At 48.1% G+C, this 13,259-nt stretch overlaps 1 protein-coding gene across 2 annotated transcripts in view; it reads left to right on the forward strand.

Annotated features, from left to right (window-relative positions):
• Positions 1 to 982: 982 nt before the first annotated feature.
• NEDD4L (NEDD4 like E3 ubiquitin protein ligase) overlaps positions 983 to 13,259 on the forward strand; it is a 338,047-nt gene continuing 325,770 nt past the window's right edge. Inside the window, exon 1 of one of the 2 annotated variants that reach the window (XM_068563771.1) lies at positions 983 to 1,159. In XM_068563771.1, the coding sequence (XP_068419872.1) occupies positions 1,112 to 1,159 (48 nt within the window). In that variant the 5' untranslated portion in view covers positions 983 to 1,111. The remainder of the gene's footprint in view (positions 1,160 to 13,259) is intronic. The other variant, XM_068563772.1, reaches the window with a different exon arrangement.

Consider the following 13,259-nt stretch of genomic DNA (forward strand, 5'->3'; position numbering starts at 1 on the left):
AAACAGTAGCTGGGATGTGGGAAGAATCCTACCGTGGCTAATAGGACGTCTTAATGGTTTGCATATGCAGAGGATTACCTTAAACTTGAGTCTGAGATTTCACGTTGCGGCTCACAAAAGAGCTGCCTTTTATTCAAAGAACCACGCTGTTTTCGAGTGGGCGGCTGTGTACTCAGAGCGGGCGCTGCGTTGGTTTTGTTCCGTGTAAGGTTGACAAGGCAGTGGCGACTTGCGGCCACACCGGGGCAGCCTCTTCCCGGCTGGCGGCCGGGCCGGGCGGATCGGCTCCGGGGAGCCGACAAAGCACCGAAGTTGGGCTTGCCAACAATTTAAAGGGGTCCAGAAACATCCATCTTCCCCACTTTAACAATTACGGCGAGCTCAGGCGTCTTGGTGAAGAGACCTCGGGGAAGAGAAATGGACTTTCTTGTGGAAGATGCCTTCAGCGGCCCCAAATGCCCAGCCCGCCCGCTCCCCGAAGCGGAGGGAAAGCGGGAGCGGGAGGGGAGGGTGGGTCAGCTCCGAGGAGGCCCGCTTCACGGCTGGGGAGTCCACAGGGAGCCGCAGGGGAGCGAGGGGGTGGGGTGGGCGCTGGGACCGAACTCCACCACCCCCGCGCCCGCGGCCCGCCCCCCAGCCCGGCCTGTGATTGGCTTGGGGGGCGCGTGTGCCCGCCCCGGCAAGGCGGGGAGGATCCCCTCTGAGCGCGGGGCGGGAGGAGGTGGAGGAGGGGGCGGAGAGAGCGGGGGCCGAGAGGGAGCGAACGTGGGGGCGGGCGAGCCGGGTTCCACAGATCAGAGAGCAGGCTCGGAGAGGGGCGGAGAGCGGCGGGCGAGCTGGGAGGGAAGGAAAGCCCGGCTGGCGCTGCGCCGCCGCCGCCCGCTGCACTGCGCGCTCTCGGGACCGCCGGCCCGCAAGGCCCCGCAGCCTTCCGGGAGGAAGCGGCGCAGGCAGCGGCCGGGGCGCGCGCGCTCGGGCTCCCTCACCTGCCGGCGCCCGGCGGGACGCGCGCAGGGCCGGACGGCCCCGGAGGAGGAGGGAAGACCTGGCCGCCCGCGCCGCAGCCCAGCAGCCCGGGAGCGCGTCTGATCCCGCGCGGGGGGCCGGCTCCATGGCGACCGGGCTTGGGGAGCCGGTCTACGGACTTTCGGAAGACGAGGTGAGCGGCGCCCTCTTCCCGACGGGACTCCCCGGGAGGTTCCTTTCCGGCGGCGGCAGGGAGTGGGGACTGGGACGACCCCTTGGGTGCGCGTCCCCCGCGCCTGCAGGGGGACCCCAAAGGCGGGAGCGTCCGGGAGCGGGGTCCCGGTGGGGTGCTCGCTTCTTCCGCCCTGCGCCTGCCGCCCCTCCCCCCCGGCCCTGCGCATTGTTTGTAAATAAAGCGGCTCGACGCCCAGCGAGCCTGGGGTTCACTCGCCGCTCCCCGCCTTTGGGTGGAAGGAGGGCGCGTGCGCTTCTCGGCCCGCGTGTTCCTTTTCTCCAAGCCGCGTCTCCTGGGGCTGTGGGGCAACTTTCCGCCTTTCACCCCTGCAGCCCGGGAGTCCATGACGTGTGTCACGTCTGGGTCGCGGCTGGAGACCCGCGCCGCGCGGGGGAGCCCGGGGCCGCGGCAAAACCTGGATTGTCTCCCCCTGGAACTTCCTAATGATGGTGTCAGCAAGTGTTCTGATGCGTGTGTGCTTGTTACGGTGGGAGAGAGTGAAACGTTCTGAGCTGTGCGTGTCCGACCCTCTGTCTTGCAGAGTCTAAAGCCAGGAGTGTGGATTTCGGGGTCTTTTTGGTGGGGGGAGGAGATCTAGGATGGGGGCAGGTGCTGCTGGAAACTTGGGGGAAGCTTGCAGCCCTGCCATTTTTTTTTTTTTTTTTCCCTCTCTGGGATCCAGCACCTCCGGGGTGGGTGGAGAGAGGAAAGCTCAATTGATCCTTTTTATTGATGAAGCGAATTAAGTAAGCCACGCCCCCGAGGCTGTCGGTTCGCCTGGAAAGGGCTTTGTTTTTACCCTCACTCTCTCCTCGCGGGTTCCCACTCCCCCCTTTTGAGAAGATCCTGCTACATCACTGCTTAGACCTCTCCCGACCAGCCACGCTCGGCTCTTATTAGTGTGTTGCTCTGCCAAAAGGGGGGTGGGCGGCTGTCGCTGGCGCGGCGTGACGGGCAGGCTGGATGGAGCAGGTAGGAGGGGTTTACCGTCTGGCGGGGCGCGCGTTGAGGTCTGGCTCCCCTTTCGAGAGGTGAATTTACAACCCAAGAGGCATTACTCAGCGGGGAGGTATTTCCTATCCTGGTTGTGCATTTCATGATAAGTTAATGCCTGGAAATTCAAGGATTTCTGGGTTTCTCTTTCTTCCTCTCCTTTCTTTTCTGAGATCCCCTCTTTCTCTGGTGATAGGGGTGGGGTTAATAGAGAGACACGACCACGTTATGGCTTCTCTCCCACCCTGGTAGTGTGTGTGTGTGTGTGTGTGTGTGTGTGTGTGTGTATGTGTGTGTGCGCGCGCGCGCTCCGTAAGTGTGTGATGGAATAGGTGTCTTAGGGTGGAGAAGGTGTTGTGGGTATTTTTTTTCCCCCCCGTTAATGGTGCTAGGTAAAGCTTGCTGTGGTATTTATTTTATCAAAGAATGATCGCAATGCAAATAATGTGATTGGCGTTTCCGATCATTTTGCCATGCTGGGCTCTTGTAAAATATTTCCCCCCCTTTTGTGCACTTACCTGAGGATGGGTGAAAAGTAACATTGTTTCACTTACCCAGGGGGATCTCCTCTCCCTGTTTTCTCTTTGAGGAGCTTTCTCTTTCATTCTCTACTTCTCCATTTAATTAGTAGCGGTAGAGGGCAGGCAGTGAGCTTTTAGAAAGGTGGTGAGATACACATTCCCAAACAAAGGGGCATGAAGACAGCTGCCTTTCATCTTAGGTCTTTTTAAAAAATGACATGATTATTCTTAAAAATCCCCGGAAAAAAGAATTCTTAAAGAGCGTTTTGGGAAATGCAGCTGGATAAATGAATCACATGCATGTCAGTGTAGTTTCTGCTTTGTCTGCATTTACAGCTAGTGTCAGAATCTACCCAGAGCGCATCTTACCACTTTTGTCTAGGTGAGTTAATACTGATGATCTTAATTGGTGTCTAGGGCGAAAGTGAAGGATGGAATGTAAACAGAATCAGGGTGTGTGAGTGTGTGTGTTTGTGTATGACTGGGTTCACTCCTGTATGTTGCTGGAGGGTTATTTAGGGCTGTATAGGGAATACCAAGAGGTGATGAGGACATTACATTGATTGATTGAGTGGTGGCCATGTTGGTCGTACTATTTAGTTCCACACACTATTCCAAAGGACAGGTCACATCTGTCTTCCCTTTTCAGCTTGTCCTACCAGTGGTGAGGACAAAAAAAAAGGCAGGGCTGTTTTGATGACTTCACATTTTTATGGTATTTGCTTTTTATGGGAGGTTTCATGCTGTCAGGTTGCCCTTCGGAAGATCAGGGATTGCCTTCGTGGAATATTAACAAGAAATTGTTGAATTTGAACAGCTTGTTTTGTCCTCCTGAATTAGTCTGTGTAAGAAAACAAATGGAAGATTTTAACAGGCTCTTAAAGTAGATGCCTGATGAAACAAACAGCAGGGTTGTTTTCCCAAGGCGTTCACTTCAGCTCATACAGTTGGTGTGCTGTAGATCATCACAAACAAAGATATTTTGATTGCTGTGTGGAAGAGTCACCTTATAAACCTCTTAGCTAAATAGGCATTCGTACCTAGCAAATTTCATAAAAGTTTGTATTTTCAGTGGAGGTTGGTGAAAAGCATTATTGTGTGTTTGGCATGCACTTAGTTGTATCCCGTCACAGAAAGACTCTTTAGCTCTAAGTACTGCTGGTGATGAAGCATTGCATTAACCCAGAAAATCGCGGGATGCCAAGACAGAGGGCATTGTTGCTAGGTCTGTCCAGCTTGTCAAATGAAAGAGATTAAATGTGGGCTTTGCTTGTGTGAGTGCATGTGCTGTTTATTTTTTATTGTGCCTTTCTGGCTGGGTTTCCTCTGGTGAATTATAGTTCATATTCACCCGGATTCAAATTAAGTCCATTTAGGTAATCAAATTTGAAATTGCTATCAGACGAAGGGCTTTTGGTATTGGAGGGATTAGCAAATTAACCACATTTCTGATTCAGGGCCCAGGATCAGATTTGATTTGGAATCAGAACAGTTTGGACTAGTTTCTGCATTTGGCTTAGTTCCTTGGTGGTTTTTTGTTTTTGTTTATTTTTTGGCAAGCTGCAGCACGTTTTGGCATAGTTTACTCGTGAATGTTGCTGTTAACCTTCTGAAATCTTTTATTACAGCATCTCAGAAAGGTATCCTTTATTTAAAAGATTTTCTGGTGAGTGAAAGTTCGATAACTTTTTCCTTAGATATGGCATTTACATTTTTTGGCGGTTAGAATGAGACAAATGGCATAGAGATGAAGGCCAGGCTGACGTGGGATGGTACTTTGACACCCTCCCTTTTTATTTTATGCAAATAAGGATAGTTGGCTAACGTTTCATATGTTTTCTCTACACCTGGCACTGTGTTAAGCCTTTATGCACTTACTGTCTCATTTAATTCTTGTAAGAACCCAGTGAGGTATGCTATGATTTACAGGTAAGGAGTGGAGGCTCAGAGAGGTTAAGTGACCTGCATAAGGACCCAGAGCGAGTTAAGTTGTAGAGCCAGGATTTGAACCCAGTTCTGTTGATTCCACAACCCTAGTTTTTAACATGCCCCCTCTCTTCCAAGTACTTGAAAAGTCTTCATAACTAAGTTATTCAGGATAATGTAAGAGATAAATGTCAGGGGTTGTAAACTGATGGCTTCTGGCCACAATTGACCAGGGACCCTGCTTAGTTTTGTCTCCATAGTGTTTTAAATCTTGGGAATTTTCATGGAAAATGGTAAAAATCTGACTTCACTGGGGCCACATTCTCACCTGGCAAGTTAATGGGTCTGAGTTGTGGCCCTTGAGATGCGGCAGCTGTGCTACAGTTGCCACGGTCTCTTCTTCTCCCTATAGTCTTAGGAGTCTTCTTGCTCATTTGCATATAATTACCCGCTTCGTAACAAACATTTCAGGTTAACCTTTGGCATAGATATAGTATTTTCTTTACTCCAAGATGCTGTCAATTTTAAGATGCACCACTGTTCTATCGACCACTAAGAAAAGAAAAGCTGTCAAGCTGTGATAATACTGTTGATTTCATGAAGCATCATTATTTCAGAGATGTTAAAATATGAGAACAAGGATGTGTTAGAATTCATTAATTACTCTAATTGGAAGCCTGGGATAACCCTGGGTCATCTGTTTCAAACACCACGCCCCATCAGTCAGTAATTTTTTTTTTTTTTTGACTGTGTTGTGTCTTCGTTGCTGTCTGTGGGCTTTCTCTAGTTGCGGTGAGCAGGGGCTACTCTTCTCTGTGCTGCGTGGTCTTCTCATTTCAGTGGCTTCTCTTGTTGCGGAGCACGGACTCTAGGTGTGTGGGCTTCAGGAGTTGTGGCACATGGGCTCAGTAGTTGTGGCTCACAGGCTCTAGAGTGCAGGCTCAGTAGTTGTGGCGCACGGGCTTAGTTGCTCCGAGGCATATTCCCAAACCAGGGATCGAACCCCATCTGCAGGTTCTTAACAACGGTGCTACCAGGAAAGTCCAGTCAGTAATTTAAAGTCAACTGCTAGTCAAATTTCTGCTCTTCTGTCTCAGAAAAAAGGGCTAGAATAAGGGAAATGCTCTTAAGTGGACATCAGCAGAGAAGAAACAGGGAACCTAGCTGCTGGGCCACCTGATTAGCCACATGTGAGTAATTGAGAATAGTCGTTAATTTATAGAATGTGGTCCATGTGTGTTTTCTAGAGATTACTTGAGAAACCTTGCAGGCCGTCTTTGCAGCTGTGCAAAAAATGGTCACAAGATTGCTTTCAGAAATTACAGTTTGGGTATTGTTTGGATCTGAAGGAGGATGCTGAGAGGCCACTTCTCGGAGGAACATAAGCCTTGTCCCTTCATTCCAGCTCCAAGTGCCTGCCTGAGTCAGGCCTATCCCTGCTGGTCGGTGAGCTCTCTACCCAGGACACGGGCTACCGCAGTTACATCTGTGTCATTACTGCTAACATTTGAGAAACAGACCCTAAAAGGGCCTAGGTTTTATGGTGACATTTGAAAGCAGTTTTTAAAATCGGCCAATATTATGTATTGTTTTAAATTCTCCTCTCTGTTGGTTTTTCTTTGCTTCAAGGAGTCTATGGAATTTGCAAGAAATTGACATTCTAATGTATAGTCTGCTGAATTTTATAGTCAGAATGTTTATTTGAATTATGTCGTCACTGAAAAGTAGTTTCCTTAAGGAATACAATTTTTTGGTCAAAGGCATGAGGAGAGTGGCAAATGGGAATCCTCAGATACTGCAAGTTCTTTTCCATGCGGAATGCAATTTAATTTTAATTTTATTTTTAAATTTTATTATATTTTATTTTTTTTGCTCTTGCCATGAGGCTTGCGGGATCTTAGTTTCCCAACCAGGGATTGAACCCGTGCCCCCTTCTGTGGAAGTGCAGAGTCCTAACCACTGGACCACCAGGGAAGTCCCCAGAACGCAATTTAAAGGGAAGTGATTGAATGGGGCCTGGGCACCTGTCCCTTCAATGCAGCGAGTGCCCACATCACCAGGAAACTTGTCGCTGTTCCACAGGGTCCCCACCCGGGTCTGCTCCCTCAGTCCGGAGGGACCTAGTCACACAGATGGAACACACTGTCTCCATCTGGAAGACAGAGGTGGCCACGGAGGTGACCTAAGCCACTATTCCCAGGGAATAGTCCCATTGCTGGTTAGGGTGGTGGCCCATCACCCGGGACTTGTCAGGGCTTCCCAGACAATGCTGAAGTGAAATTTTGACGGATCACTTGAATGGCTTAGGTCACCTCCGTGGCCACCTCTGTCTTCCAGATGGAGACAGTGTGTTCCATCTGTGTGACTAGGTCCCTCCGGACTGAGGGAGCAGACCCGGGTGGGGACCCTGTGGAACAGCGACAAGGGCCTGAGCTGTGCCTCTTGTGATTCTTTTTTTTTTTTGATGCTTCTGATTCTTGGTCTTGCCTTTGTTAATACAGTTTTCATATTTTAATTATATTTCCCATTTTCAGCCTTATTCAAGGCCCGGCTCTTCCTGGTCTCCTCAGGCGCAGTTCTGGATCATGTTTCGTGTCTTTTAGAGCACTTTGTAAAGCTGGACTTGCCCTTGTGGGTTGTCATAGTAGTGAGGCAGCTGCAGCGAGAAAGATGGACAGTGCACTCCCACCTGGCTGGAGGTCACACGGAGCTGCCCCAATTGAGCATCTGTTTTAATGTTTTAAACTTCAAAGTTAAACAGGTTTTTGGCGATCTGTGTGACTTAAAGTTTTTAATGTACATATTGGTCACCGCGTTAGGTGTCACCAATGTGGGGACTCCAGGGAAGACAGGCTTGGGTCCCAGGTAATGGAGCAGACGACGAAGATCCTCTCTACTAACTTTTCCTGTTGTTTAACTGAAGATGTTTGTATCGAAAGGGTTAGTTTTTATTTACATGTATTAAGTTTTGTTTTTTAGTGCTGGAAGTCACTTTGGTCTGGTTTTCCCAGAAAATGAAAGCAAGCCGATGCTACTTAGAGACTTATTTTGCTTCATAAGCACTCAATATTAACTATTCATGAGAAAAAGTGGGTGGCTGTGTATCCCGCTCAATTAGAAACTCTACATACTTCTGACTCTCCCAGCTACTTTCAGCTCTTGAAGAATGGGAATCTGTTAAATATCCTGTGCTTTCTTTTCTAAGTCTCCATTTTTTCCCTCTCTCAGTTAATCAGTGGTTTATCTTTGGGTGTCATCAGAGTGCTAACTTCATCTTCATTGGCAATTTGATAAGGAAAGGGGAAGGAGTGTGGGGTTTAAAAAAAAGCAAAACCGAGCATCAGTTTGCTTCCTTCTATCCTTTCTTTTCATTCCTTTTGTGCTTTGTATACTGTGTGTGATGATTAGGAAGCAGCTGTAATTAACAGTAAGTTGGTTTTTAAACTTGGAACTGGCTGTATTTCCTCCTCGCCTGTTAACTCCTGAGGATAAATGAACGTGGTTCTTGAATTAAGCTGTAACTAGAGTGAGCTGAACTCTGTTGATTTTGAGTTCCAGAGTATGTTTTTGCTGATAACTGAGAAGTGGGTATGGGCTGCGCTGCCTGCCTTTGGAATAGAGGTCTTAATTGTCAGGGCATGTTATTAGTGAAAGAGAACATTTTTTTTTTTAAATGGTATTTCTTCAGGTTTATTGAGATATCATTGACATATAACATTGTATAAGCTTAAGGTCTACAACATGATGATTTTTTAAATATATTTTTTAACATCTTTATTGGAGTATAATTGCTTTACGGTGGTGTGTTAGTTTTTGCTGTATCACAAAGTGAATCAGCTGTACGTGTACATATATCGCCATAACCCCTCCTTCTTGCGTCTCCCTCCCACCCTCCCTATCCCACCCCTCTAGGTGGTCACAAAGCACAGAACTGATCTCCCTGTGTGATGCGGCTGCTTCCCACTAGCTAGCTATTTTACATTTGGTAGTGTATATATGTCCATGCCACTCTCAGTGAAAGAGAACATTTAAGCTGGAACTGAGAGCTTTTCCTCCTTTGCTGGGAGAAGTGAGATGGAGAAGGGTATTTACTGTGCAGCCACAGGGGTGGGAGAGGGGGTGGGGAGATATTGAAGAATATTTAATAACATGGAGATGACAGTAATATAATAGTAAGTGGGAAAAGTAGGTTACAAAACACTGGTGTGCTGTTTCTCCAAAACAGTAGAATCTTTTTGTGGTTAAAAGTGTTTATGCATAGGAAAAATGACCAGGAATATAACCCATGATGTTAATGGCAGTTATCTTTAAGCAAAGGGATTACAGGTACTTTTTCTTGTCTTTTTTGCTTGCTTAATGTTTTCTATATTTCTACAACAAACTTTTTGTTTTCTTAACATAAGAATAAGTCTGAAAATGAGGTAGAAAGAAACCTCCCAAATGCATGTACTTCAGGCTTTGGGTAAAAATTAGAGCACTTGTTCCGTCCAGATATTATAGTGTTTGTTCAGTTGAGCACATTTTATCCACGCCCTGCTTTGTGCTTTGTATCTGAGGACATCAAGGTCGTTGCATTGCCACTTGTGCCTTTTAGTAGCGTCCCAAGGTGGTAAGTGGAGGGGAGAGGTAAAAGGTTGGTTATTTTTTCAGAAAAAGTGGCTGGTAAATCCGATCTTTTTTTCACCAGCAGCTTGCAAACTAGATGTTTCATTTTCTCCACTGTAGACACGTATGATTTGTATTTTCATCCTTCAGGGCACTACAGTTGCATTAAAGTCATTTAAATCTTTAGTAGTGTTCTGACTTTTTCGTGTGTGTACTATGAAAATTGTGGCCTGTGATCAAACTCAAATTTGTTTCTCTGTATTTTGTTTTCTTGGATTTTGAGTGAGAGGTCTTGTCGTTACCTAATTGCAGCATTGAGTAGCGTTTAGATATCAAGGTGATAACTATGAATAGCTATAGTCATAGGGACACATAACAGAGTGGCTGGAAGCTCTTCTTTGTTTTGCCTTCAAGCTAAGTAATGTCCCTTGAGTAACGTCCCTCAAGTGTCAGTGTTTCCCAGGGTATGTTTCATGGTGGTTCCTTCCTGAACGGAAGGACAGAGTTGGCAAATACTATGTTACATCTAACCTGGGACATGGCTCTATCCCCCTTCCATCAGCCTTTTAGTGTTTCTGAAATAAGGATGCATCTTACAGTTGATAAGTGTGTTTAATGTGGTGGTAGGTTCCTTGCACACTTATCTCCTCCGTATCCCCCATCCTCCCCAAAGTTACAGCTTACAGGTGATGGTATCTTAGAATTGTGGCACTTGAGTTGGCCAATCTCAACTTGTGTGTTATGGTAGATTCTTGATAGTTGTCATGGCGACTCCAACCTCATCTCTCTTGTTCAGTTATGATGTGTCTATTAAGAAGTACCCACCTGGACCGTAGGACAAGTGCCAGCTCAAGGAATCAAGTTCGTTTTTCACGCCTCCGCTATCTACAGCCTGGCCCTGTTCAGAGGCCTTATTGGTCTGAGGGTGGCTGCCAGTGGCAGTTAGAGCTTTGTTCTCTTTTCCTCCTTGCAGAGAAAAGATAATCGCTTCCTGTGGCTTTCGGCTTAAGATAAAGGAAATCTCATTCCCATAATCACCCAGGAAATCTCTCATTGTGTCTCACTGGCCCCCGGAAGCTTAGATCTGCTCACCCCTCAACCAGCCAGTGGGAAAGAGGGGGTGGAATTACCTTTATTGCCTTACTGTTTCAGCCCATAGTGCACCTGTTGGATAATTCACCCACCTTCAGAAATGTCCATGACTTCATGAAATCACATGCTCCCTTTCCCCAGGGAGGCAACCCAAATATTCATTTAAGTATTGCGGGGATCTCTGGGTGATACACTGTCACTTCTCTTCCACCTGAAAGAAGGTTTTTTTTTTTGGTCTGGTGACTATGGCTTAACTGGTTATGTTCCCCCCAAACCATCCAGCCTCCAGTGGTGAAGAAGGAACAGGTTATTACAATAAACCTCCCATGTGGAGAGGGAGAAAATAGGGAAGCTCAGGGTATGGTTGCTGGCGGAACAGGAGTAATAAGGAGTTCTTGCCTTGGTCAGCCAGTCCGGCAGCTTCCGGCTCTGCTGCATTATGTCCAGTGTGAGGATCCTCCTTGGTCCTTGTCTTCTACAGCCGTACCTGGATGGATGGGAACTGGCAAAGCGCCTCCTCTTGGGTCCTGCTTGGTGTGAGTTTGGGACTTCAGGGTGGTTTGTCTGGGAGTTGAGCAGCCATAGGCTGGCATCATCTGAGCTGAATACGTGGCAGTATTGCTCCCATGAAAACTTAGGTTCAGGGTTTTTTTGCTTCCAGTCAATTCCGTGGGCTGGTAGTGACAGCCAGTGATCTTATCTAGATGAAGTCGGTGCTTCTGGGAATTTCTGTGTCTTAGTGACAGGTCTCTATGCCCTACTCATCCCATTGTTTCTGCCTCAGGGTGATTCGAAAAATAGCCTCCAATGAAGAGGCACAAAGTTTGGGTCCAACAGACAACAGGGCACTTAAACTCACTCTCCCTTTGCTTTACCTACTCAGAGTGACCAACTTCTCCAGCCTGGTATTGTGGGACTCACAGGACCCTCCACCTACCCCACCCCAGTTTGGGCATTCCAATTTTATTTATAACGCTACTATATCACAAAATCTGTGATAGTTAGGGCTCTTGATTGCAAGCAACAGCGACCAATTCTGATGAATTTGAGCAGGAAGGGATTTATTGAAGGCATTTTGCATAGCACAGAAGTACCTGGAAAGCTGGAAAGCCAAACCTGGGCAGTGGTCAGGGACTAAGGGAGGCTGGACACCCAGAATTGCAGCCAGAGAACCTGCAGGAAGCATCTGACAAGGGCTCCAGGGCTCTTAGACACTGAATGCCACCTCCGACAGTGTCCCACCCGTCTCTGGATGCCGTGTGGCAGGGCTCCACCTGCTGTAGCTGCATCAGCTCTCTTATTTCCTACTTGTGGCTCCTCACAGCCACTCTCAGTCTCCATGATTCAGCAGAAGGACTCACAAGACCCAGAAATGGGTACACTGACAGTTACAGTTTATTACGCGAAAGGGTAACAAAGCAAAATCGGTAAAGGGATAAAGATGCCCGGAGTGACATCCGGAGGAAACCAGGCGGGAGCTTCCAAGAGGCCTCCTCCAGGGGTGTCACACAGGATGTGCTTAATTCCTCTAGCGGCTACTGTGACCACATATAGGAAATGTTGTCTACCAGGGAATCTCATTAGAGACTCAGTGGCCAAGCTTTTTATTGGGGACTGATTGTGTAAGCGCCCTCTGCCTACCATGTACTAAAATTCCAGGCTCCCAGAAGGAAGGCAGGTGTTTGCACAGTCTGGGCACGCTGAGGCACACTTACCATTTAGGGAACATTTATATCAGTGGAGGGAAGCCAGCCAAGAGCCAATCTTGCAAGTGGGCTTTCTAAGGATAGCAGCCTCAGGCCCGCTACACTGATTCTTTTCTGCCCACTATCTCTTTGCGTCCCTAGTGGGAAAACTCGGGCAGGAGCCTCTAATTAGCTCACCACAACCATGGGCTCACACCCTTGCTGCTGGGGGAGGGGTGCGACAAGTCTGTTTCTTCCCCTTTTAAACTTTTGGTTTCTGTAGTGGGAGATGGACCCAGCCTCCCACCAGAACTCACACTGTGGGAATCCCCAAACACAGGAAGTGCTGTCTGATGCTGGGAAGTGCAGCATTCCTCTTCCCAGAAGCAGCCCCCTCTAAGCATGAATCAGGCCCTTCGTGGTGAATGAAGGGTTGCAGCAGTGAGGCTGGGTGGTGTGAACATTTGCCATCCTGGCATCAGGGAGAGGCTCTGACATGTTTTTGCAAATTTCACGTCCTTGAGGGGGGCAAAGTGCCCCCCGCCGGGTGCCATGGGTGTGCACCTGCTCTTCAAGAACCTACAATATACTGTAACAGCAGTTCAGCCGAGACCTGAATGAGGTGTTGACAGCTCCTTGAGGTTTGGGGACAGAATATTCCAGACAGTGGGGATAGCAAACACAGAGGCAACAAGCTTGAGGAACAGAGAGAGAATTAGCCTGGCTGGAGCATGGGGGGTGGGGGTACTGGCAGGCAGTGGTCGGGGATGTGGACAGGGGACCGATCCAGAGGGCTGGGTTTTCTCAGCACAGTTGGGGAGCCGTTGGAGGGTTTTAAGCAGAGGAGTAGCAGAATCTGATTTGTGACTTGAAGCACCTCTGGGGAGAAAGGACTGTTGGGGGAAGGACAAGAATGAAAGCAAGGAGACCAGTCCGGAAACTCCAGTACTGGCTGGTCGAGAGGTGGTGGTGGGCTGGGGTCCGAGGAAGGGCACGGCGCAGTGTGGTGACGTGGATGGATTTGGCGTGTATTTTGGAGGAATTGCCTGGGTCTTGATAAACAGATATGGAGTTACCACCCAGGATTATCGTGTGAGCAATTAGGTGGTCTGTTACCAAGAGGAAGATCTCGAGAGGAATAAGATTAAGGGGAAATGGGGAAATCCAAAGGTCTGTTTTGATTAGGTTAAGAGTCATATACCTACTCAGCCTCCAGGTGATGCCAGCGAGCAGGTA

This window comes from Eschrichtius robustus, chromosome 14 (genome assembly GCF_028021215.1).
Source record: "Eschrichtius robustus isolate mEscRob2 chromosome 14, mEscRob2.pri, whole genome shotgun sequence".
In the NCBI taxonomy this organism is placed as follows: domain Eukaryota; kingdom Metazoa; phylum Chordata; class Mammalia; order Artiodactyla; family Eschrichtiidae; genus Eschrichtius; species Eschrichtius robustus.